The sequence below is a fragment of the Equus quagga genome, chromosome 1, assembly GCF_021613505.1.
Source record: "Equus quagga isolate Etosha38 chromosome 1, UCLA_HA_Equagga_1.0, whole genome shotgun sequence".
NCBI lineage: Eukaryota > Metazoa > Chordata > Mammalia > Perissodactyla > Equidae > Equus > Equus quagga.
Window position 1 is genome coordinate 133,078,867 of NC_060267.1, and position 27,162 is coordinate 133,106,028.

The following is a 27,162-nucleotide window of genomic DNA, read 5'->3' on the forward strand; positions in this document are numbered from 1 at the left end:
TTGTTCTGTATATCTATCTTTATGCCAAAATGACGCTGTATTTACTTCACTTTATGATAAGTTTTGAGCTCAGATAATGTAAGTCCTCCAACTTTGTTCTTTGTCACAACTGTTTTAGTTATTATAGGTCCTTTGCAATAAAAATATTAGAATCCCCAGTTTCTAAAAAAACGGCTATTAAGATTTATAAACTGGACATCACTGAACATAGATAAATTTGAAGAATGCATAAATAAATTTGACATCTTAACGATACTGAGTCTTCTAACCCATGATCATGGAACATCATCATTTATTTAGATCAATTTTAATTTTACTAATCAGTGCTATGCAGTTTTCAGTGTAGAGGTCATCCATATCTTTTCTTATCTTTATTCCTATGTATTTTAATTTATGCTATTGTAAATGATATCTTCTCAGGTTTTATTTTCCACATGCTTACAGTTTGTATATAGGAATAAAACTGATTTTTGTATAGTGATCTTCTATCCTATGACCTTGCTATATGCACTTACTAATTCTAGGAGATTTTTTGGTCTATTCATTAGAACTTTCCATGTAAACAATCATGTTTTCTGAGAATAGAAACAGTTTTTGCTTTCTTTCTAATCTTTCTGCCTTTTATTATTTTTTTTCTTACCTTAATGTACTGGCTGGTACCTCCAGTGTAACGTTGAATAAAAAGGGTGAGAAAGAAATGATTATCTTGTTCCTAATCTTAGGAATAAAGTATTCAGTCTTTCATCATTAAGTACGATGTCAGTTATAGCTTTTTTTGTAGATGACCTTTTTCAGGTTGAGGAAATTCCCACATATTCCTAGTTTGCTAGGTTTTTATCATGAATGGTTATAGAATATTGTCAGTGGCATTTTCTGCATTTATTGAGATGATCATATGACTTTTATCCTTGATTCTGTTAATACGGTAAATTACACTGTTTGATTTTCCAATGGTGAATCAACCTTGTAGTTCTAGTATAACCCCACTTGGCCATGAAGTATTATTCCTTTAATATTGCTAGATTCAATTTGCTAATATTTGAGAATTTTTGCATCTCTATTAATGAAGGATATTGTTCTTTTCTTATTATGTCTGTTAAGTTTCGCTATTATAAAATGAGTTTGGGAATGTCCCCTCCTCCTCTATTATCTGAAAGAGCTTTTTCTAGAAATGGTCTTCTTTCTTTCTAAATTGTTTGACAGAATTCACTTTTGACATCATCTAGGCCTCCAGTATTCTTGGAAAGTTTGTGATTCTGAATTCCATTTAAAAAGCAAATTAGGGCTTTTCAGTCTTTTATTTCTTCTTGAGTCAGTTCTGATAAGCTGTGTTTTTCAAGGAATTTGCCCATTTCTAAGTTACTGAACTTACTGTCATAAAATTGTTTAGCCTACTCTCTTATCATTTTAGTATCTGTAATTACTGTGACGTCCCTTCTTTCATTTCTAATACTGATAATTTATCACTTGCTCTTTTTTCTTTTTTGATTAGTCTTGCTAGGGATTTTATTGAGCTTGTCCACTTTCTTCTTTGTTAACTTTATTCTTTGTGTTTTCTATTTTATTGACTTCTGTCCTTCATTACTTTTTTTCTACTTTCCTTGCATCTAATTTGCTCTTCTTTTTCCAGATCCTTAGATGGAAATGTAGATCACTGAATTTAAACCTTTCTTCTTCACTAACGTAGGTATTTAAAGCTACAAATTTCCCTCCAAGCACTGCTTTAGGTGGATAACACAAATTCCAAGATAACCTATTTTCATTATCATTCCGTTTAAAATATTTTCTAATTTTAATTGTAATATTTTTCTCTGAAGTGTAAATTATTTAGAGATGTGTTATTTAATTTTCAAATATTTGGAGAACTTTCTAGACAGCTCATTGTCACTGATTTCTATTTTAAATCTATTGCTGTTAGAAAAAACATACTTTGTAAAATTTCAATCTTTTGAGATTGAGATTTCTTTCTTTCTTTTTTTTTTTTTTTTCAGACCAGATGTGGTCTACCTTGGTGAATATTCTATGTGCCCTTGAACAGGATGTGTCTTCTTCAGTTATTGGATGTAGTGTTCTATAAATATCAATCAGGTCAACGTGGTTGATAGTGTTTAGATATCACCTATAGTATTTTTTATCTCCTTGCTCTATCAATTATGGAAAGAGGATTATAAAAATTGCATCTATGTTTGTGGAGTTATTGATTTCTCCACTTAATTTTGACAGCTTTTCCATCATGTATTTTAAAGCTTACCCAGGACAAACACATTTAGAATCATGGTGTCTTCTTGATGAATTGACCCTTTTATGACTGAAATGTCTCTGTATCTGAAATCTCTTTATCTCTGGAAATACTCCTTATTGAAGTCTATTTGCATAGTTGGTTTTAAGATAGTTACCCCATTCTTTTATTTTTCATCTGTCTTTATATTTATAGTATTTTGCATTTTTATTCATTATAACAATTTCCGTCTTTCATTTAAAATGTGGTATCCATTTTCATTTAATGCAATTATTGATATGATTGGGTTTATGTCTACCATTTTGCTATTGGCTTTTTGTTTATTCCATGTTCCTTTTTCCTTTCCTGCCTTACTTTGATAATTAAGTATTAGTGCTATTTAGGATTCCATTTTACCTCTTCTTTTTGCTTTTAAGATACCACTGTTTTATTTTTTAAACCACTGCACTAGAGATTATCATATGCATCCTTAATTTATTACAGTCTACCATGAATTCTTATTACATTATTTCACATATAATGTGAATTTTACAATAGTAAAGTTCCATTTAGCTCCCTTCTATCTTTTGTGCTTGCCATATAGTTTACTTTTACATGTTATAGTCCCTATAATACTATATTATTTTTACTTTAAATGATTATCTTTTAAAGAAATTTAGAAATTAGGAAAAATCTATTTTTGCCTTCATGTTTACCATTTTTGACAGTCCTTACATTTTAAATGCATAAATTTTCATCTGGCATTATTTTCTTTAGCCTGAAGAAGTTCCTTTAACACTTCCTGTTAACCAATCCTCTTGGCTTTTGTTTGTCTAAAAATTTCTTTACTTTATCTTACTTTTTAAAGAGCATTTTTGCCAAATACTGAATTCTAGTTTTGTCCTTTCAGCTCTTTAAAAATGCCATTCCATTGTCCTATGGCTTGCACTATTTCTGAAAATAAGTCAGTGAACAGTCTTACTATTTTCTCCTAGTATGTAATTGCCTTTTCCCCTTTGGTTTCTTGTAAAATGTTCTGTTTTATTTTCAGTAACTTAACAAATTGTGCCTAGGTGCACTTCTTTTTGTGTTTATATTGCTTGGGGTTTGTCATGCTTCCCAGATTTGCGGACATATAGTTTTAATAAAATCTGCAACATTTTCAGCTATTATTTCTTTAAACATTTTTTTCTACCTCAATTTCTCTTTCTTCTACTTCTGGGACTCCAATTTCACATATATCAGAACTGCTTATTATTGTCCTAGAGATCATGAAGTCCTTACTGACATTTTTTCCCGTTGCTGTCCAATCTATTGTTTATTTCAGATAATTTTGTTTCTATTTCTCTATTGAGATTTACCATCTGTTCCTTTATTGTGTCTATCTTTTCCTTGAATTACTTCAACAGGTTTATAGCAGCAATTTCAAAGTCTTTGCTAATGGCAACACTGCTGTCATCTCTCAATTTATTTCCACTAACTTCTCCCTCCTTGATTATTTAATGTCCCATAATTTTTAATGATGTGGGGAAACATCTGGGGAAATCTGGATTGTGGTATTTCCTCTAATGGGTGTTGACTCTTTGGGGGCAGGTGTTTAATTAATTGGCCACTTGGCCTGACCTTTTTGAAGCTTGTCTATAAGATTTGTTAGGGCAGGTCTAGAGTAGCTCTTACTCCAAGACTATAACAGCCCCACCTCTGATGTCTGGCTCTTCTGAGGTCTCAGCTGAATGTCCAATGTATTCATCAGTGTCAATCCACTCCAGCTGGTCAGAACCTCTCCCTTTCCCAATACTGAGATTTCCAGCAGCTCACAGCTTTCTGGTAGCTATTCTCTACCATGTATCAAGAAGTCTCACCTGGCACATACGATCCAAGATTTCAGAGAAACCCTATTCAGATTTCTGTAGTCCCTTTTCTTTTTACCTCCCTCTGGTACTCTGTCCTGAAAATTCCAGCTGTCTCAGCAGCCTGACCTCCACTATCTGTCTTGTTAGCAATAGAATGTCATCTTCTGCTGGGCTCTGCCTCCCTGTGCTACAATTCTAAAAGTGTCTCTGGGCAGAAAGCCAGGACAATTGTGAGGATTACTTCACGTGTTTCCCTTCTCTTCAGGATCCCAATCCCGTGCTGCCCATTTCCAGCTTCTAGAAAAAAAGTGCCTCACATATTTTGGCCAGTTTTATAATTATTTATGGTGAAAGGTCCACTCCAGCACTGTTACTATGTTGTGGCTGGAAGAGGATTACAATAGCCTTAAATTAGTCTCCTATATCCAGTCTTTTATCCATTCAGTCCATTCATATTATTGTAGCCAGAGTGACTTTTATATGCAGATTTTTCCAAATTTTATTAAGAAAAATTTCAAATATTCATAACAGTAGAAAGAATTATACAGTGAACACCCATACACTATCACTTCTTCCTTAAAACTCATCAGTGGGTTCCCGTATCCTTCAGCTAATGACCAAAATCTGTGACATGGTCTATCTAGAAGGACCTTTGTGATCTGAGCTCTGCTGATCAGTCTCCTTCTCTTTTCCACTCTCCTTTCCCAGCCCCTCAGGTTCCTGCCAACCTGGCTTTGTTCAGTTCTTTCTATGTCCTCTGCTCCTTCCTATTGTAGCACCTTCGCAAGACTTTTTCCTTTGATTGGATCACTCTCCACCAACCTCTTCTGCCATCTTGTCTAGACATGATGGCTATTCATTCCCTTCACTTCCTCCCTCATGCTTCCCCTCACCTCTTAGAGATCAGTTATGCCCATTAAACACTCTTACAGCACCATGTACCTTTGTTTCCAAGAAGTTATAAAAGTTTATAAATTTTTGTGTTCCTTCATGAAGACAAGAACTCTGGTGTGCCCCACCAATGTAATTCCAGTACCTAGGAAGGTGCTTGGCAAGTTCTCTACTACTATGTAGGCACTCAAAAGATATTCATTGAATGGATGAATTAAAGTAATTTTTTTCTTAAGAAGTCTGAGAAAGAGAAAAAAGTATCTAGCAAGATTTTTCTGCTTACTAGTCTGTTATGTTGAATGCAACCAGGTCGTACAGGGTCAGCCCTAAATACTGCCTCCAGGTCAAGCATAGCTGTCCTAGCCCAGATTGCTGAGGAACAAAGTCATTCAGAAAGATCTCCAAAGACAGGAAATACACAATTTTTCAGCGCTCTTCTAGATAGCCAACCGAAATTCTCCTAACACTGTGGACCCATATCGTCATCTGACTCTCAGAGCTACAGCTCTGAATCTCAAGAGCTTCGTTTCAGAGAAAATATTTGTTTAATGATATATCTAAGGGTTTAGAAGCAGACAGTGCCCAGCAACTCATTCTGTGTCGGTCTCCATGTGCTCTCATCTCACACACCAGGGCAATAAAGATGGCTCTCCTGTGCTGTGTGGGATCTGTGAAGGCTGTCTCATATGAGGAGGAAGACACTCATGCCTTGGGTGCACACATTTGCTGAAATATTAAAATGAAACACCAGGAAAGGAACAACTTCTGAACTCTAATAAAGAAGAGTTCCCTGTACTATGGACATATTGGTCTGCCCGGCTATACCAATATTTGATATCTATAGGCAATTTTACCAGCCTATAAAAGAATATTACCTAGAAGAAGAAAAAAGGACTCGCATAAGGTTGACAGTAGCATCTTAGAGGCAATCGTCAATACATGTCTCACAGGAAGTCAAATTATTAAATTCATAAACATCCCTTTCGTTGTACAAGTGACAGCAATTGTTAATGCCACCAACTGAACAGGGAATACAGGAAAATAATGGCTTTAATTTCAACCATTGAGGTACCAGTGGCTTTATGAAGAGCTGGGTCTGTGCATGAAAGCACTGTAATGAATTCTCTTCCCCCAGGATTCGGGATCAACAGACTCAACCGCCTACCCTGCAGCACCGATGCCCTCATCTACCCCTCCCCTTCTGAAGTGCACATCGACAAACCAGAGCACAGTGGAGAGAAGGCTGCTGACAGAGCAGCTGCTTTGTACAGAGCTCCCCACAGGCAAAGTGGGCACCCAGGAGGACACATGTGGCCAGAGGTGCCTCCTGGGTCCTCAGAGGTCTTTGCTATGCATTACAAAAAAGAACTTGGTCAGGAACAGATGATAGCCACAGCTGACATGTGAGAGAGCTCTACTGAATCTGTTGCTACTGCCTGGCTGCTGTCCACTGCTGTTGCCAGGGAAACAGATGTCAGCTTGATGGAAACAAGGATCAGCGAAAACTTTCACTTACCTCGTTTCCACTGATCCCAACAGCCATTTCTATGGAAACAGTAGCTGCAAGCCAGCGGCAGAGAGGTTACCACTCACTTGTTAATGTCAGGTGTGGCTACCAGCCTGTGCACTTCAGGTACCTTGGTACCAACAGCATCAGGATCCAGCTGTCAGCTACCTCCGACAGCCTTTTAACTCTGCAACAAGAAAGTTCAGTGTTTAAAAAGTATATATAAATGTTGAGCGTGGTTCTTTACTAGAAAAAGGAAATTTAGCCTTCTTCCATTTAAAGCTGAAGCAGGGCTTAATTTCTCGTTCTACCAAAGCCAAACCAGCTAAGTTACTAAAGGACCACGGACCTCTCCCTCAGCATTCAACCTTACTCAAAATATTACTTCCAAGTTCAAGAAGAGAGACATCCAACTGTGTGGACACATCTTTCACATTATTAGCCTAGTCACACCAAAGGCAAATGGAGCTCAATGTGGGGAAGTATTTTGCTACAAGTGATCATTAAGAGTGTCTTTGTCTGGAATTCTGGCAGCCTGATCATCACTAATTACACATAGGAAAATCTTTTTTTTTTATTGTAAGAACTACCAACAAAGAACCCTTCACTGTCCCTCTGGTTTTAGACTAGACCTCTATATGCCTTCTTGATCTGTTGGTCAAGATATGGAGTTAACTCACTAACTCAGCGCAATTTTATCAGGCAATATGGTGGTAACCACTCATACTGATACCCTGGTTAGCTCATCACCTAACAAGACCCCTTTCAATTCTGTAAGCAATTCAACTACTCATGCAGCTATCTCAGAGGGATATGTACAGGAAGAAATTCTTTTGTTCATTTTTCTATCAGCAGATGCTGGTAAAGTGTTGAATGAGAGCAAAATCTAATCCCAGTCATGAATAACTTATAAGAATGCCTATTCCCGGAGCATATGTCTCCACTTAGAAAATATTCACAAGTGATACAACCACCATCTCCCTGGTATGTTTTGCCTCCTGAGCCAACATGCAAGGGGAGGAAATCAGAGGCAATCTTGGGTTTACCATGGCTCATCATGGTGTGAACTTAAATGGACGAGGGTGCAAATTACAATGCCCTAAACCTGATCCTACTCTGTAAAATTCTGATATCATACGGTCTACAGTGCCAGCACTACCACCACCTGCCTTCACCATTCTCTCTATCCAGCAGGTACACAAAGAAAGTAGCCATGCCTTTGTCCAGCCCCTGGGACTGGATATAACTAGAAGAGGGTACAAGAAGGCCCCAACAGTGCGATTCAGAGGATCCACTGGTTTGAAAATGGCCTTTGTTTTTCTGTAAAGCTTCACCTCATCCATGTTCCCTCACAACTTCTAAAGTTAAAATAAACAGACCTCTAGTAACATAAAATTGGATTAATGATTTACGAAGATACCTGTGACGTGGTAGATCTGGAACTCATTGGGGCACAAAGAACACAAATTAATTTAGACCTGAATGATCTTGAATTTATAGACATGGGCTGGGTTTAAATTCAATCTTATGCCATAAAATCTGGCTTTCAAAGAACATTTATCTTCTAACAACATACAAATTCTGCTTGAGAAAGTGTTTCAAATATTTGTCATAAGATACTGGCAAAATCAAAGCTTTTAATTCATAGACAAATTATAAATGATCTTAATCTATTCTGTAAAGGACCCCCAGGAAGTGGTTTATGTAGTAATATCCTTTAGTAATCACTGACTTATGCCATTATCTATATAAATGTATATTTAATAAAACATTTTAAAATACCACATAACTTAGACTTTTCACTAATCCAGGCCTATCTTGGCCAATTATTATTAATTAGTTAAAAAAGACTGAGTTGATTTGGTGAAACAAGACTCACCTGGTGGGCTCTGGGGGGCATCCTGGTGAGAGGAGGGACCTCTCCGGAGACTGAGACATTGGTGGGGGCCATTGTTCTGAGCAGGTCCAGGTGTGCTGACACAAACTCCCACCTCCCCCACCCCCGCACTGGTGGTGGGTGCCATTAAGGTTCATCCCTCGGACTGTTAGCCCAGGGGTCTGCCATGCCCACTAGAGCACAGATTTAATCTAGTTCAGCCAGGGCAGGCAACCAGCCCTAGAGACTGGCCCCACCTAACAGCAAGCCCTCAGGCTACTTTTCAGCCTGCATTGACTGGGTGCCTTGATCCTCTAAAGGCAGGCAAGGGTGTCTGCCTCTGTGGGGCAGGGCCTGTGTGAGGACCAGGCGAACTGTGGGAGGCATTGGTGGAGAGGTGGGGGCCTCTGCAGTGTGGTGTCAAGGTACGCTCCAAGGGGTTGAGAAGTGTGCATGGACCAGGACTGTGTTGATGGTGTATGTGGTCCTCTGGGGGGTGAGGCTAATCAGCAGCAGAAGACCTGTGCTTCACAAACAGCCATAAAAAGGATCAGCCCCACCTTCCAAAGCATGAAACAATTGAGTGCCCCAGTGCCAAAGGCCAGCCCCACTCAGCTGTGCTCCTAAGAGAACTGACAACAGCCTTGCAGGCCTGAGGCCTATCACAACTGTAAGCCCTTGAGCCTAGCAACCAGCTACACTGGGTACCAACCCAATTAAGAGAAAAACTGCAATAGGAGTCTGCTGATAGACTTTGTAGCCAACAGTGCTGAGGTTCCCCAAACTGGATTTACAAACAGCTGGCCAGGGAAGGAAAGACTAGACTCTGGGTACCTGCAGTGGGAGCAACCCTGCCACAGCAGAAGGACACAAGTAGCCCGCAAAGGGGTCACTCCTGGATCTTCTGGACTGGTGACAAGAGGGAAGCACACTGCTGCGCCTCATAAGGCATCTCATACATAAGGCCACTTCTCCAAGATCGGGAGACATAGCCAACTCACCTAATACAGAGAAACAAGCACAGAGAAAGAGGCATAATGAGGAGACAAAGGAATACTTTCCAAGCAAGGGAACAGTACAAAACCCCAGAAAAAGGACTAAATGAAACAGAAACAAGTGACCTACTTGACAAAGAGTTCAAACAAAATATCATGAGGATGCTCACAGATATGGGGAGAAGACTGGATGAACACAGTGAGCACATCAGCAAAGAACTGGAAGAGATTAAAAAAACCAATCAGAAATGAAGAATACAATATTGGAAATGAGAAATTCACTAGAGGTACTCAATAGCAGAGTAGAGGAGGCAGAAGAATGGATCAGCGAGCTAGAGGAAAGACTAGAGGACATCACCCAAGCAGAACAGAAAAGAGAAAAAAGAATTAGACAGAATGAGAACAGTCTAAGGGAACCCTGGGACAATATCAAGCGTGCTAACATTTGGATTATAGGTGTTCCAGAAGGAGAAGAGAGAGACAAAGGGGCAGAAAATTTATTTGTAGAAATAATAGATGAAAATTTTCCTAACCTGAGGAAGCAAACAGACATCCAAGTTCAGGAAGCACAGAGAGCTCCAAACAAGATAAGGCCAAAGAGGTCCACACCAAGACATATTGTAATTAAAATGTCCAAAATTAAAGACAAAGAGAGAATCCTAAAAGCAGCAAGAGAAAGGCCACAAGTGACATATAAAGGGAAGCCCATCAGGCTATCAGCGGACTTACCCTATATGTGAGACCCTATAGGCGAGAAGAGAACAGCATAACAGATTTAAAGTGCTAAAAGGAAAAAACCTACAGCCAAGAATACTCTAGCCATCAAGGTCATCATTCAGAATGGAAGGAGAGATAAAGAGCTTCCTGGACAAGCAAAAATTAAAGGAGTTTATCACCAAGAAACCAATTGTTCAAGAAATGGTGAAGGGACTTATTTAAGTGGGAAAGCAATGACCACAAATAGAGATAAAAAAAAATTATCAAAACAACAACAACAAAAAAAAAACCCAGGCAATAAAATCACTTGTAAGGTAAAAATACAGTAAAGGTAACAGATCAACTACCTGTGAAGATAATATGTAGGTTAAAAGACAAATGTACTAAAATCACCTATTTCAACAATAAAAGGGTAATGGATAGACACACACTAAACAAGAGACTATATATGATTTGAAAAACATATAATGTGGGAGGAGGGGAGTGAAAAAGTAGAGCTCTTAGACAGAGGTCAAGCTAAAGAGTCTATCAACTCAATATAGACTGTTATATACATAGAATATTAAATAGGATCCTCATGGTAATCACAAATCAGAAACCTATAACAAGTAAGTAAAAAAGTAAGACAAAAGAAATAAAAATTATTACTAAAGACAGCCATCAAACCACAAGGGAAGAGAGCAAGAGAAAAAGAAAGGAAAAGAGAAGAACTACTGAAACACCTAGAAAAAAACGGGACAAAATGGCAAATGCATATTTATCAATAGCTACTTTAAATGTCAATGGACTAAATGCTCCAATCCAATGCCATAGGGTGGCCAATTGGATAAAAAAACAAGACCCAAGTATATGCTGCATACAAGAGACACACTTCAGTCCTAAAGACACTCACAAACTGAAAGTGAAAGGATGGAAAAAGATATTCCATGCAAATGGCAAAGAAAAAAAACGGGGGTAGCAATACTTATATCAGACAAAATAGACTTTAAAACAAAACTGTAACAAGAGACAAGACAGGCACTACATAATGATAAAGGGAACAATCCAACAAGAAAATATAACACTTGTAAATATCTATACACGCAACATAGGAGCACCTAAATATATAAAGAAATTATTAACAGACATAAAAGGAGAAATAGACAGTAACACAATAATAGTAAGGGACTTTAACACTCCACTTACACCAATGGATAGATCATCCAAGCAGAAGATCAGTAAGGAAACACTCACCTTGAAGGACACACTAGACCAGATGGACTTAGTAGATACATACAGAACATTCCATCCAAAAGACACAGGATACACATTCTTTTCAAATGCACATGGAACACTCTCCAGGACTGATCATATATTAGGCCACAAAACAAGTCTCAATAAATTTAAGAAGATCAAAATAATATCATACCTTTTCATACAAAGGTATGAAACTAGAAATCAACTACAGGAAGAAAACCAGAAGAGCCATAAAGATGTGAAGATTAAACAAAATGCTACTGAACAACAATTGCGTCAATGAAGAAATCAAAGAAGAAATCAAAAAATTCCTGGAGACAAATGAAAATGAAAATACAACATGCCAAAATCTGTGGGATACAGCAAAAGCAGTTCTAAGAGGGAGGTTTATAGCAATTCAGGCCTACCTCAACAAAGAAGAAAAATCCCAAATAGACAACCTAAAGGTACTGGAAAAAGAACAAACAAAGTCCAAAATTAGCAGAAGGAAGGAAATAATAAAAATCAGAGCAGAAATAAACTAAATAGAGACTAAAAAAATATAGAAAAAATTAATGAAACCAAGAGCTGGTTCTTTGAAAAGATAAACAAAATTGACAAACCCTTAGCTAGAGTCACCAAGAAAAAAAGAGAGAAGGCTCAAATAAATAAAATCAGAAATGAAAGAGGTGCAATTACAATGGACACCCCAGAAATACAAAAGAAATACAAAAGAGAATACTATGAAAAGCTACACGCCAACAAATTGGATAATCTAGAAGAAATGGATAAATTCTTAGAAACATACAACCTTCCAAAACTGGACCAAGAAGAAGTAGAAAATTTGAATAGACTGATCACCAGTAAGGAGATCAAAACAGCAATCAAGAACCTCCCAAAAAATAAAAGTCCAGGACCAGATGGCTTCCCTGGTGAATTCCACCAAACATTCAAAGAAGACTTAATACCTATCCTTCTCAAACTCTCCCAAAAAATTGAAGAGGAGGGGAGGCTTCCTAACTCATTCTACAAAGCCAACATTATCCTGATACCAAAACCAGACAAGGACAACACAAAAAAAGAAAATTACAGGCCAATATCACTGATGAACATTGATGCAAAAATCCTCAACAAAATACTAGCAAATTGAATACAACAATACATTAAAAAGATCATGCATCATGATCAAGTGGGTTTCATTCCAGGGATGGTTCAACACCCGCAAATCTATCAACGTGATACACCACATTAACAAAATGAAGAATAAAAATCACATGATCACCTCAATAGATGCAGAGAAAGCATTTGACAAGATACAACATCCATTTATGATAAAAACTCTAAATAAAATGGGTATAGAAGGAAAATACCTCAACATAATAAAGGCCATATATGACAAACCCACAGCTAATATCGTAGTCAGTGGAGAAAAACTGAAAGCTATCCCTCTAAGAACAGGAATCAGACAAGTATGCCCATTGTCACCACTCTTATTTAACATAGTATTGGAAGTCCTAGCCAAAGCAATCAAGCAAGAAAAAGAACATAAAAGGGAGCCACATCGGAAAAGAAGTGAAACTGTCATTCTTTGAAGATGACATGATTTTATAGCTAGAAAACCCTAAAGATTCCACTAAAAGACTTTTAGAAACAATAAAGGAATACAGTCAAGTCACAGGATACAAAATCAACATACAAAAATCGGTTACGTTTCTGTACACTAACAACGAAGCAGCAGAAAGAGAAATTAAGAATACAATCCCATTTACAATTGCAACAAAAAGAATAAAACACCTAGGAATAAACTTAACCAAAGAGGTGAAAGATCTGTACACCGAAAACTATAAAACATTGTTGAAAGAAATTGAAGAAGACACAAAGAAATGGAAAGATATTCCGTGCTCTCGGATTGGAAGAATTAACATCGTTAAAATGTCCATACTTCCTAAAGCAATCTATAGATTCAATGCAATCCCTATCAAAGTTCCAACAACATTTTTCACAGAAATAGAACAAAGAATGCTAAGATTTATATGGAACAACAAAAGACCCTGAATAGCCAAAGAACTCCTGAGAAAAAAGAACAAAGCTGGAGGTATCACACTTGCTGATTTCAAAATATACTACAAAGCCATAGTAACCAAAACAGCATGGTACTGGCACAAAAACAGACACACAGATCAATGGAACAGAATTGAGAGCCCAGAAGTAAACCCACACATTTATGGACAGCTAATATTCGACAAGGGAGCCAAGAACATATGATGGAGAAAGGAGAGTCTCTTCAATAAATGGTGTTGGGAAAACTGGACAGACACATGCAAAAGAACGAAAGTAGACCATTCCCTTACACCATGCACAAAAATCAACTCAAAATGGATGAAAGACTTGAATGTAAGACCCGAAACCATGAGACTTCTAGAAGAAAATATAGGCAATACGCTCTTTGACATTGGTCTGAGCATCATATTTTCAAGTCCCATGTCTGACCGGGCAAGGGAAACAAAAGAAAAAATGAACAAATGGGATTACATCAAACTAAAAAGCTTCTGCACAGCAAAGGAAACCATCAACAAAACGAAAAGACAACCTAACAATTGGGAGAAGATATGTGCAAACCATATATCAGATAAAGGGTTAATATCCAAAATATACAAAGAACTAACACAGCTCAACAACAAAAAATAACAAGAATCCAATTGAAAAATGGGCAAAATATCTGAACAGAGATTTCTCCAAAGAAGATATACGGATGGCCAACAGGCATATGAAAAGATGCTCAACATCATTAGCTATCAAGGAAATGCAAATCAAAACTACAATGAGGTATCACCTCACTCCGGTCAGAATGGCTATAATTAACAAGACAGGAAACAACAAATATTGGAGAGGATGCGGAGAGAAGGGACACTCTTGTTCACTGCTGGTGGGAGTGCAAACTGGTGCAGCCACTATGGAAAGCAGTATGGAGTATCCTCAGAAAATGAAGGATAGATCTACCATATGATCCAGCTATCCCACTGCTGGGTATTTACCCAAAGAACTTGAAAATACAAAGGCATAAAGATACTTGCACCTCTATGTTCATTGTAGCATTATTCACAATAGCCAAGACTTGGAAGCAACCTAGGTGCCCATCAGGGGATGAATGAATAAAGAAGATGTGGTATTTATACACGACGGAATACTACTCAGCCATAAGAAATGATGAAATCCGGCCATTTGTGACAACATGGATGGACCTTGAGGGTATTTTTCTGAGTGAAATAAGTCAGAGGGAGAAAGTCAAATACCATATGATCTCACTCATAAGTAGAAGATAAAAACAACAACAAACAATCACATAGCATTGGAGACTGGATTGGTGGTTACCATATGGGGAGAGGAAAAGGGGTGATTAGGCTCACATGTGAGGGGATGGACTACAATAGTTTTCGGGTGGTGAACATGATGTAATCTACACAGAATTCGAAATATATTATGACGTACACCCCCCGAAAATTAATTATTTTAAAAAAAGGGACTGAGTTGATTAGATTTTTTTTCCTGCATCAAATGCCCTTTTATACTTACTCAAGCCGTCACCATAACAATGACCAAACACTCTACTCTCTTTAGCCCACTGAATGCTCATGCAGCTCCACGCAGTTAGTATTATTAGCTCCATTTCACAGATAGCAAAGTGAGGCTCAAACAGTTAAGAAATCTGCTCCAAATCTCACACTTGGTAAAAGCTAGAGCAAAGATCCAAGTCTTGGTTATCCAACCATAGAGCCAGTGCATTTAACCACTGTGTTACAGAAAGGCCATTGCCCTCTATTTGTGTAAAACAATCACTATCAGCTGTAACTTCAATCATAACTATTTAAAGCTGCACAACACTATAACTGACAAACGACCTCCACACCCTCCACGGCCTCCTCTTGGGGGCACAGCGTATAGTATTAATATGTGTACAAAGCACATTTTTCTTGGTCATTTCCCGGGAAATCAGAAAGTGGTACACTTTAGATCATTTGCAAAGAGCCCCTTTGGCTGTTCCCACTTCCCCCAGGGAGGGGACTGAGGAGAGGGCCATAGATTTAAGATAAAGATACATTAAATGAGTAGAATCATTTGTATACTCTCAAAGCCCTTCTACATTCATTAGCTGCTTTAAAGGCAGCCACCCTGTGGGGAAGGCAGCGTGACAGGATCATCCTGTTTGAGGGACGAGGAGACCGAGGCTCAGGACTCCTGAGTGAAGCCCCAGAGTTAGTGCACGACACTGGCAGCACCAGAACCCAGGTCTTCTAGCTCCCTTCTCATCGACCAGCCCCTTCTTGGGGGTCTGAACCCTACCGCGGGGGCATAAAGGGCCCTCCACCTTACCACAGGTGTGCCTAACATCAGCTGGGTCGTGCAAGTGAAGAAGTGAGCCCACTGTCCAAAGACCACCACTTTCCCCCTGGGACTCTGGCAGTGATTCCAAAGAAAATGCTGAAACACTGTGTTCTCTTATTTTGCCTATTTACTGACAAAAACCTCAAAAGGGACAAGGAGTCAAATGAACAATTATACAAGTGAAAAGTCACCAAGTTATGAGAACAGACATAATCTGTCTGAATTGTAGACTGGAATGAGACATTCCTTCCAACCCCTGGTCATAACGGGACCATCTCCTCAACGACAACTTAACGTGCAATCACAACATGAGTTAGAGACAGTCTCGGCTCCTCCCACAGAACACTATCATCATCTTCATCTCTGTTCATGCTTGGCTACACAGGGTAGACAGCTGATAAACTTCATACTCACCTTGAGAAAAAGGGTCTCTTATTAAACCAAAGATTTTTCCAAAGCATCAGTCTTATAATGCTTTAAAAATGTACCAACACCAAATCAAGTGTGCAGATTAAAACCAGTTCAAGAATACAATAGGATGGCATGGCCACACAAAAAAAGGCGCCAACGAGCAAAAACAAAGATTTCCACATGATTAACAGACTTAACGACACACAGCATCACTTAACGATTCTTCATCAGAAGGCAATAGCATGGTCTTAAACTTCTAAAATTCGGTGCTTTGAGGATTGTGTTTTTGTTGGTCTGATGGTCCCTAATGGGGTTTGCAACATAAGTCATTTTCCTTTTAACATTTACGTCTTCTAGTTTTGTAATCTCTCTAGTGCTCCCTAAAAAAATTGTGAAGAACCCTAAATTAATATAAAAATAATTTAAATTTGCTTTAACAAGAAAATGAACACAAATAACCCAATTTGTTGCTTTGGAGGAAAGTCAGGGAGTTGTAATTGGGCAGAGAAGAATTATTAGGGGAGGTGAGAGCGTGTCAGCTTGTCCTCAATTTCCCCCCGGTAGACATCTTACCATCTTTCAAGATCCAGCTCACAGACATGTGGCTTTCACATCCCCTTGGTCCACACCTCTACTCTAGCTTTGCCATCCTGCACCACTTAACAGTCTCCCCCACCAGACAATGAATGTCTGAGCACAAGGCCTCTGTCTGTGTCTTAGACATCTTGGCGCCTCTGGCCCAGAGCCAGCACTCAACATCAACTCAGGAAATGCTGGACAATTTTGTGAACACTGCTGCAAGGCTCTTCTTTGCAGAGAAGGTTCTTACCTTACACAAAGTCCCCTCAGTACTTCCTACCAAAGCTGGCCTTACGGGTGGAGTCCAGTCAGTGCACAGCCCCTTGGAGTCGGGGCACAGCATGAACTGACACTGAATATCATTGGGAAGTCTTGGATTTTATTTTAAAAATTCACGTGTCACTTGCACTCTCCTTTGTAAGTGTTCTAATTTTGTTTTGATACAAAAATGTTTTTAAATCACTAATTATTTTCCCCAAAATATATGGGGGTGTGCCTTTTTGTTATCTTCCAGCTTTGGGTGCCCCCTGCATGGGCTTGCATATTTAACCCCCACCATTATAATGAGGAACCCTTCCTCTGAGCTTCTCCTTTTTCTTTTTTAAGCAGCTGCAGCATGCGGGGCGATGGATCCTGCTCCAGGAAGCTCAGAGATAAGGCATGTCACTGGCACTGTTAAAATTAGTGGTTTCCATGGTCTCAGTCAGTTCAGTTAGGTTTAGGAGACATGGGGCGCCAAGGAATTCATAAGAGAATTGCTGTTAACCTTGTACGGCCATTCTCGTGGCAAAGTCAAGCACAATGCTGTGTCTCCAGGGATCAACTTCACCCTTACAATCCCAACACTAACCTAAGGCCACAGAAGTTCATTAGGAGGCAGGCACTTTTAAAGTTGTAAGTGAAAGAACAGGAGGCTTGAGGAGCCCTTTGTCTGTAGAAGGAAGCTTTGGTAGGGCTTGAGGGTATGCCATCAACCCTCAGCTCAGTTCCGCTCCACCCCCCACCCCCCAACTATGGGGCGTCAGCTCCTGGCCATTTCTAGATAGAGGCTTCACATGACAGTGTGTGCCCATGGTGTAAAACTGACCACACTCTGCCAAAGAGAATTCCAAATGTGTTATCCCCTGAGAGCAGGCAGGGCAGGTGAGAGGGAAGACGAGGAAAGCAAGCAGAGATGGATAACGAGCTCTGCTTTCTGCTCTGGAACAGGCAGTGTTTAGAAAAACGCGATAAAGGTCTCTTCACTGACTCAGCCTACATGAAGCCATCACTTTCCCGAGATGCAATCTCAGCAAGAGGAAGATAAAGTGAGCGAGGAAGAGATAAACTCACTTGGAATCAAGTCTGTCAATAGTATTTCCTGAGGCTGTCTGGGCTCAGGGAGTGACAAAGGCTCCCCTGGGGGAGAAGGGTACCTCCTGGGCCTCCAGTCACACCCCGGCGCTCCCCTTTCTGGGTGTCAGCGGGATTGGGAGAATGCAGAGCTGCCCAAAGGGGCTCTGGGATGGCATCTCCATCTACAGGCAAGGCAGAGCCCAGAAACAGCAGGAGTCCTCTTCCCAACTCAGTCTCCACCAAACCCTCTTTATGGAGGGTCAACCCACAGAGCTGACTTGGTAAACAAAATGAAATTTCAAAAACGGTGACTGAGTGATGAGGATGACGATAAGGCCGTAGGAAATCTATGTACAAAAGTTGATCGTTACCCTGCATTAAAGAAAGATTCTACAATTAAGATTAAAAATGATTCTGAGGGAAAATTCTCACAGCAACAGCAGCAGAAAACCAAGCTAATAAATGATCTTGATCTGAAAGATGTAAGATTTTGTTCAGTATTTATGTGCTAATCTAGGCTCACTTCTCCTTCATAACAAAATCTGAAACACCACTGGAAATATTCATGATACTCTGTGGGTAACCTAAAAGGGCCAGGTTATGTATCAATGGGAAAAAAACTCAAAAGACAACAGCCCTTTCCTGGGGACCGAGGCTAGGAATCCTTTTACCCACTTGTAGTCCACTTCTACACATTGGCACACGAATGCAACTGGCTTCAGAGAAACGTTTTCACTAAATTAATAGTGTTTGGCAAGCATCAGAAACACAGAACCTCACAGACACACACAGGCAGAAAGAACCACAGTTCAATCCAAAAGCAACACACAGAGGGGACATCAGAGTCCACATGCATGCAGAGAAGCCGCGGGGAGCAGCTGCGAGACACGCAGCGCCGCCGCACACGTGGCAGCAGCAGAATGTGCAACATGGATCCAACTGCTTACCCACTAAGGACACCAAGAACCAGGTTAAGGACGAAAAATGAGCCAAGGATGATCAGACTAACAAAATACACCCATGGCCATTCCCATCCTATCGCATCATTTACCTGTAAAATGTAAGGAGATCAGTTATCAGTTATCCATTTATTAAAGAGCAGAGCCCCCAGGAGCAGCTGCCAGACCACTCAGGGCTTTGACTGAAGGTTAGTGCTCCTAGGACAGGGACCCTGCCTACGGCCTTTCATTTTTTGTTCTCAAATAAGTTCTGCTGCTGAAATCTACGAATGTGGCCTACTGAATGTCAGCCAGGACCAGCTCATTTAGCTACTGTTTGGTACCAATTAATCTGCATTGTATTTGGATCCAGACCAATAAAGCAATTATAAATGTATCTCATTTTAGGACAGACAAAGGGGCATGCCATGGAAACTATTTAAATCCCAAGTAACAATGCTGATTAATTTCTGGTCAATAATCATTCTATAGCTTTCTTTCATGAAGGCTGGTGAGGTTCCAGGAAACATCTTGACTTGGGAAGCCTCAGCAGAAAAGAGAGCATCTCAGAGGACACATAAAGCGCTTGGCACCCACCCAGCGGTCCCCATCTAGCAAAGCCTGTGTGGTCTTGGCAACTGTCCTCAGTGCTCTGCTTTCAAGATGAAAGAGGTGTAGCTTACCCGCTCAATACACCAAGTACAAGATTTAGTACGAAAAATGACCCAAAGATGACGAGACTGACAAAATACACCCAGGGCAATTCAAATCCCATAGCATCATTCATCTGCAAGAAATAAGATGGTCTCATAGGAGTGGGTTAATAAGAGAATCTAATAAGGAGAGAGGGTCATATTAGAGACAGCATTCTATACATTTAATTAAACATTTACTTAGATTCAAATCAGAGACAACAGTAGCCAATGCACATTCATTATATATTCCCAACTCTCTCTCTCTCTCACGCACACACACACGCTCATGCACGCACACACACAGAGTCATCAAAGCTCTCAGGGCAAGTAACGGCAGACTTTGACACAGATAGAAAAATCAGCTGGGATTTGGCTGTCTCTCACAGGAAACTGCCTTGATAAGGGATTTTCAGAAAAGATCTTGGTAAAGGACAAAACTAGTGCTTAGCTGGCAACTATTTTCTACTCTGCCCAGGTTGTTGGGACTTTTTTTTGCTTTTAAAACTTGTGATGGTGGAAAAGTCTTCATTATAGAGACAAACTTACAACATTTGACTCTATAATTTCTTTACTTTAAAAAAAACCTCTAAAATAATAACTTTCCATTGGAAGCCAACCTATCTGAGGAAACCTAAGCCTGTCTAAATCTGGATTACCTGCAAGCAGGGAGCACAAGCACAGCTAAATTAATGCAATGAAGAAAACTGTTCTGAAGTCAACTAGCTGACACGTACTCTAGGGTGCTCTGGGGAATGAGATTTTTCCAAAATGCACCCACAGGAAGGACCCAGGAGAAGGAAAGAAGCCCTAGTGCCATACCTAGCTTTGACCCAGATGACCCACCCCAGGAGAAGTGGCTCCAGCCAGGAGCTGACGGGGATTACAGGTGAAAGACGACCCTATGCCCCTACTTCTGGGACAAGCTCATGCAGCACAGTCAGACATGGCCTCCCTGACCGACCCTCCCAGGGGAAGTTTGGTCATGAGCAGTTTTCATGCTGGAGCAAACAAGTATTTTAAGGTTCACGGCTGGATGGAACTTTCCAGCAGCATAGGTCAGTGTTAAATTGGGCAAACACTTCTCCAAGGAAGGAGGTGTTAAGGAACAGTCAGGAGACAGAACGAATGGCCCCAGGCCTGACTCTGCTAGAGCATCCAGAATCTTCGGCCAACAGAACTATACATAGTCTGGGCCGATTCACAGCTCTTGCCTTGCAAGTAGGTGCAAGCTCTTTGGCCTTTATGCATGTGGTTTCCTCCACATTATCTGGTTCTAGATTTAGCTTTACAGAATGAGGCTCATGCATTTCACTATGTTTGCCTCATGTCAAAGCCAAACAGGAAAAGAGAACATTAAAAAAAAAAATTACCTAACATCTGTTGCTGAAGTCTACGGAGAGGGCATTAAATCCCTTCTGAAACACCTGTTTGGCCACATGAAAATTGATGTGCTTAATAGAACTCATATCAGTCTGCACATCTTACATCGGCAATTAGAGTAATGAATGAGCCGGGGCCACGGCTGCAATTGTTGATCTAATTAAGTTGGATAAACTAATTTCAGCAGGAAGGCAGAGGGTAATTCTTCCAAAGCAACTACACCACTAAACTTATTTAAAAACCCATGTGTGGAGGAGAAGAAACAGGCCGCCTGGTGTCGTGGCCTGAGCCCCGGCTGGAGTCAGGAGCTTGCCCAGAGGCCTCTCCGGCCTGTCACTCTGTTGGAGCAGGAGTGCAGACAGGAGAGTAGGCTCAGAGGGAGGCCATGTGAGTCCAGGACTCCTACGGTGAGACCCTGCTCTTCTATCACTCAGGCAGAGTCAGTGGGCCGAGCCGTCTGCTTCACCCATCCTCGTTCAGGCTTCAGTCTCGTGTTCCAGAAAATGGCTCTAGCAACAGCCGTCTGCTCTACTTGGGAGGGAACTTTTTTTTTAATTAAGGAAACTTTTAATTTCTTAGGAGTCGGTGTTGAACAGATTCACGTTTGCTCATATCAGAACTACCACCTGGAATGCCAGCTGGGGACAGCTGGAGCTAAACAAAGGCCACAGGAGACAATCTACAGAAGGTGGGGAAGAGGAATAAAATGGAAGCTTTGCAGGCCAGTCTTTCTCCAAGTAAACTTCTCAACCCAACTCTTTGCAGAGGCTGGTATTTCTTCGACCTTACCACATACACAGGACAAGTAAGAACTGGCCAGCTGTTCCCAAATATATCCACATGGACATAGAGACTCTGCTTGGGGTTTTGTCTGCATGGTCTTTACAACAATGAAGAAATTGGCATGAGCTGAAGCATTCCAATTTAGATTATTAATTTTTAAAATATTTATATCAAAGTTATCATGTGGTGTCACCTGGTACCCAGGAAATAACATTCTATTTAATTTCAGTTTTCCCTTATTTCAAAGGCTGAAATGCCATTCAGGTCTCCAATTAAAGTTGTTTTTTCTAACTGTTGAAAACACTACTGGAAACTTGGTATATTGGTTGTAGCTCCCCTAAGCATGGAATAAGAGAAAGGTGCAGAAAGGCAAGCCCTTGGCTGACTAATAAAAGAGGAATTTCCCAGGTACCTTGAATGAAGTAGATTGTCAGCCAGACCATGAGAACTTCCTATTAGAGTCTGACAGCTAGCGCCTCCATGGGTATGTTCACTGAGGAAAGAGCTTAGCGCTAAGGCCAGAGGCCAAAAATGATTTACGTGGGTGGCCCTCTCCTGAACTCAACACTACTTTAATTAATTTCCTACATTTAAAAAATTCTGAGTTGAAAAACAATCTGATCATGTAGTTTAATTCTGCATCTTGTAGACAAGAAAATTAAAACCCAGAGAGTTTTGGTGACCTACCCAAGGTCACATAGCCAGCCCTATCCAGCCTCAATGCTCTTTCCCTATGCTACACCCTACCGCCTCTGTAGACACCAAACATGCGTGGGTCCGATGGCAGCTTAATTATGTTTATGGAACTCACTTTAGGAAAGAGCTCTACCATAATTTTTTTCCATGGGAAGTTAACATTCCCAACTCTCCACACATCCAAATGGTTCTAAGTGTGTCTTTCTGCATATTGGGTCCAGCGGTACTTCTGTTCTCAAGACCCTGCCAGCCATTTGCCAGACACTCTTGACAAGCGAGGCATCAATGAGCTTGAGAACCCTGACTGAATATAAACTTGACAAGATGCAGAACAATCCCTGGGAAAGACTTTATCCACCATATACAAACACCTACAGGATTGAGAAATTTGCTTGCAATCAATATTTAAAATCTACTCTCCTTAGTTCTCTCTCAAGATGTTCCCTTTATACGCTAGTTATAGATAAAAACTGATAGAGAAACATGGCCCATCTACACTGAAGCAATGGGATTGTACACGGAAGAGTAAGAGTAACTAGTGTCTGTTGAGCACCTGCTGTGCCAGGCAACGTGCTGGGCAGGATGGTCTACTCTGGATCACAGCCGTGTGGCTTCCACCTGACCGTGGCCCATAACATATTAAGAAGGCTTGGTGCCCTGGCTCCTGTCACCCTATATGATGAATTAATAAATGTAATCAACATGTAATTAAAAACAACCTGATGTGTTTCAGAAACTAAGATCTTCAAGGACACTCTTGAAGACATTACTTAGCTGCCCCCTAGTGTTCTAGAAGGATTCACAAACCTCTGATAATGAAAGAATGCCAAGGAAAGAGTGCTGAGTTCTAGTCTAGACCAGGGGTCACCAAACTATGACCTGTGGGCCAAACCCAACCTTCTACCTCCTTTTGTATGGCCCTTGGACTAAAAATAGCTTTTATGTTTTCAAATGGTTGAAAAAAAATCAAAAGAATATTTCATGACACATGAATATTATATAAAATTCAAATTTCAGTGTCCATAAAGTTTTATTGAACAGAGCCACACCCACTTTTTACATGCTGTCTATAGCCGCTTCCGAGTAATATGGGCAGAGGGCAGAATTGAATAGTTGGGACAGACACAATATGGTCTGCAAGTCCAAATATATTTACTATCTAGCCCCTTTAAAAAAAGTTTGTAGGGGCCAGCCCAATGGCACAGCACTTAGGTTCGCACGTTCCACTCTGGAGGCTGGGGGTTCACCGGTTTGGATCCCAGGTGCAGACCTACACACCACTTGGCAAGCCATGCTGTGGCAGGCCTCCCACATATAAAGTAAAGGAAGATGGGCATGGATGTTAGCTCAGGGCCAGTCTTCCTCAGCAAAAAGAGGAGAATTGGCAGCAGATGTTAGCTCAGGGCTAATCTTCCGCCAAAAAGAAGATGTCTGTAGACCCCTGTTCTAGATTAAGGACCACAACCACTTGCTGGAGGATCCTGGGGATGTTCAATGGTCTCTCTATATTCCACTGTTTCCCAGGCCTTCCATAAAGGGATACAGACTGGGATAATGTTGATAAACTACTTGAGTTCCTCCATCAGAATAAAATGCCATGTAATTCATAGAGAATATAATTATTGTATTGTCAAATTATTAACTCTGTGATCGTCATATTAACAATAGAGACAATAATTATATGCTCCTAGGTGACACTTAAAGGTTCTCAGGAAACTTTTGTTTCTGGGTGCACAGTTTTCTCTCCTTTAATCGCATACTCCCAGAGTTTTCTCTTGCTTGACAACAGGAAAATTGTCATGAAAGAATCATAACATAAAGTATAAAATTGCCCATTAGTCAAGGCAAGTTGGATCAGCAGTGGACAATTCACCATGACGCTAGAGAGAACAGAGCTGAGAGAAGTCACTGATTTTTTTTTTTTTTAAATTGAAATGTTTTCTGTACTGTTTTAAGGGGAAGGATCCGAGTCTGGGCTTTCTGGATGATGCTTTTTCTATTTATCAGAAACTTCAAGGGACCACTGGGATTGAGACCTCCACTAAGATGACTAGGAGTCGCTACTTAGAAGATAATAGTGAAAACGAACCCTTTACCTAATTGAGGGTTTCCTTGCACGGCTATGGTCCTGGCTCATCCAGTACAATCTCCCTCCTTCTTCCTCTTCATGAAAGGCACTGTCTTATGGATATAAACAACAGATGTGCATACCCACACAGACACACACACACACTCTCCTATGACAATAAGAAAAAGGAGGGGGACAGGGAGAAACAAGATAGAACACATTGGTGATGCTTAAACTTCGTTACCAAACTAGACTCACACTTTGGGGATGAAAATAAAACATACTTTCTTTGCCTAATATTGAATATATAGGGACTTCTACAATCCTGTAAGTATGGTGTTCGCTGGTGAAGGGAAGCAAAAACCTATTTATAACCATGAAATGCTATGGTCTCTGAAGTTAGAGAGTAATACGAAATCCTATAAAGTTGCTAAAATTTAGCTACTGTCAGAAGCTACTTCTGCAGGCCTTCTAACTAGATGGTGCCCATTAGTATTTTATTACTAATTGCCTTTTAACAAATAATTATTGAAATCCTGGCTAATCCCATTTGGACTTGGGGGTAGGCTCAAACTGTGCATGTCAGGTGTTTTTCCCAGCATGGGAAAATAATTTCCCACGGAAAGTAATTTCTAAACTTCTGTGAGCTTTTTCAAATTCTACCAGACAAATAAGCAAATAAACTCAGCTCTGAGAAAGGGCTGCTACAATACTATTGCTCTTCATTTATAGCAAACCCTTCTGGCTCTGTCAGGAACAAGAAGAAACAGATCTTAGCCATCGAAAGGGTATCCACCTGTTTTCACGGCAGGTTGGATTGGTCCACCAGCCCCGGAAGCTTGACGTGCCATTGTTACCCTCTCTGCCCAAGCTCTATAGCTCCAAAGAGAAAGGAAGAGAGAGCTAGGGGCTTGTGCTGAGTTGATTTACAGGAACACTGAAGATACAAAAGAGATATACTGTCATAGGGAGAAAACCCCTTTTGGCTTTAAGGCTGTACTAAGTTACAGAAAGTATCCAAAGGATCTAATTTACTTTCCCTATCTTCCATTCGGGATCTAGTAGAGCAACCTGCCTTTATGTATGAAAGATCAGTTTTAGCCCATGAAAGTCCAGGAGCCTCTTAACCTGGGATATGACCCCTGGTTCTCTAAGAGTTTAATCGGGACAGCCCCAGCTTTCTGGAGTTCCTCCAAAAGAGGGACTAACTGGGCACATTCAGGCCACAATTCCCCAGGCAGCACTACGGACTGGAGGAAGCCAACATTATACAGCAGCTTCCTACAAGTGAAACTAAGGCCCTGCAGGGGAAAGATGATGAGTCTCGCTGAGTGAAGAGAGGGTCTGCTTCCCTTCCCAAAGAACTGACTTCCAGGGTATCTTTTTCAGCCAACTCTCCAATGGCTCTAGCTAAAGAAACACTTTTATCCAAGGAAAGAACATTCCATAAACTCGCTCTGCAAGTGGCTTACCCAGTAGAGCACATCTGTCCAGCCCTCCATGGTGATGCACTGAAACACGGTGAGCATCGCAAAGGCAAAGTTATCAAAGTTGGTGATGCCTCCATTTGGGCCAACCCAGCCACTTCTACACTCTGTGCCATTGGCGGTACACTGGCGTCCATTCCCTGAGAACGCACATGGCGCTGGGTCCTCTTCAGCTACGACATCTGCAAAGACATCAAGAAGGCTTCACCACTCAAGGGAGGAACACCAGCAAACCCAAGCGAGCGGAAGCTGAGTACCCTTGCCAGGGCCTGAACACCCTACTTCCCATCTATGCTTTCTTGGAATCCTATTTGTCCTTCAGGGTTCATTTCCAATACTCCCTCCTCCATGGACTCTGCCATGTCCTCTACTCAGAACCCAATGCCCTCTCCTCTGTCCTCACTCGTGCAGCACCTCTCTTAACCCTATACAGAACAATGCTATTGATTTGCCTCACGTTCTAGTTTTGGGGGCCCTTATCTTCTTTGCCAGGACACATTACATGGGAAATCAGGATAGAAAAGGAGATCAAATTCTCACTTATTCTTTACAGAATTCTCACTAAGAACTGGCTCAGTAGATTTACTGGTATTTTTGGCTGCTTTTTTTCCCCCTCTCATTTTGTTTTAGATTTTCCCAAAGACCACAGAATTTTTCTTTTTTTTTTTTTGGAGAACCAAATTTTTTTCAGAGTTAGGCTAGCTATCATTTTCATTACTCACCTGAGTCAGCAAAAAAACATGTTTTGTGCATTTTTCCAATAAAAAGTTCCAATCCTATAATAGCATAGATTATGATTACGAATAATACCAAAAGGGCGATGTGAAGGAGGGGGACCATGGCTTTTATAATGGAGTTCAGGACAACTTGTAAACCTAGGAGAGAGAAAAAGCAGGGTGTGAGCCAGGAAAACATGTCAACGATGCGTATATAAAATTCCTAATGCTGTCCACTCTATATGTGACACGTAGTAATAAAACCCAAAGAGATATTTCAAACCTTTTAATTAACATTCAACCGGGATGTGAGATGGGTTAAAAAGGAACCTGAAAGATCATCTAATCCAACTCTCACTTGACAGATGGAAAAACTAGGGCCTGGAGAGGTGACTGCCGAATCTCAGTCATTCATCTCT

General features: G+C 40.4%; 1 protein-coding gene across 1 annotated transcript in view; it reads right to left on the minus strand.

Moving 5' to 3' along the window:
- The window catches only part of CACNA1D (calcium voltage-gated channel subunit alpha1 D), a 175,266-nt gene that overhangs the window by 126,622 nt on the left and 21,482 nt on the right, over positions 1 to 27,162 (minus strand). Inside the window, exons 3-5 of the mRNA XM_046685745.1 lie at positions 26,750 to 26,902; positions 26,013 to 26,209; positions 18,928 to 19,031 (exon numbers count right to left, since the gene is read on the minus strand). Coding sequence (XP_046541701.1) covers positions 18,928 to 19,031; positions 26,013 to 26,209; positions 26,750 to 26,902 — 454 coding nt within the window. The remainder of the gene's footprint in view (positions 1 to 18,927; positions 19,032 to 26,012; positions 26,210 to 26,749; positions 26,903 to 27,162) is intronic.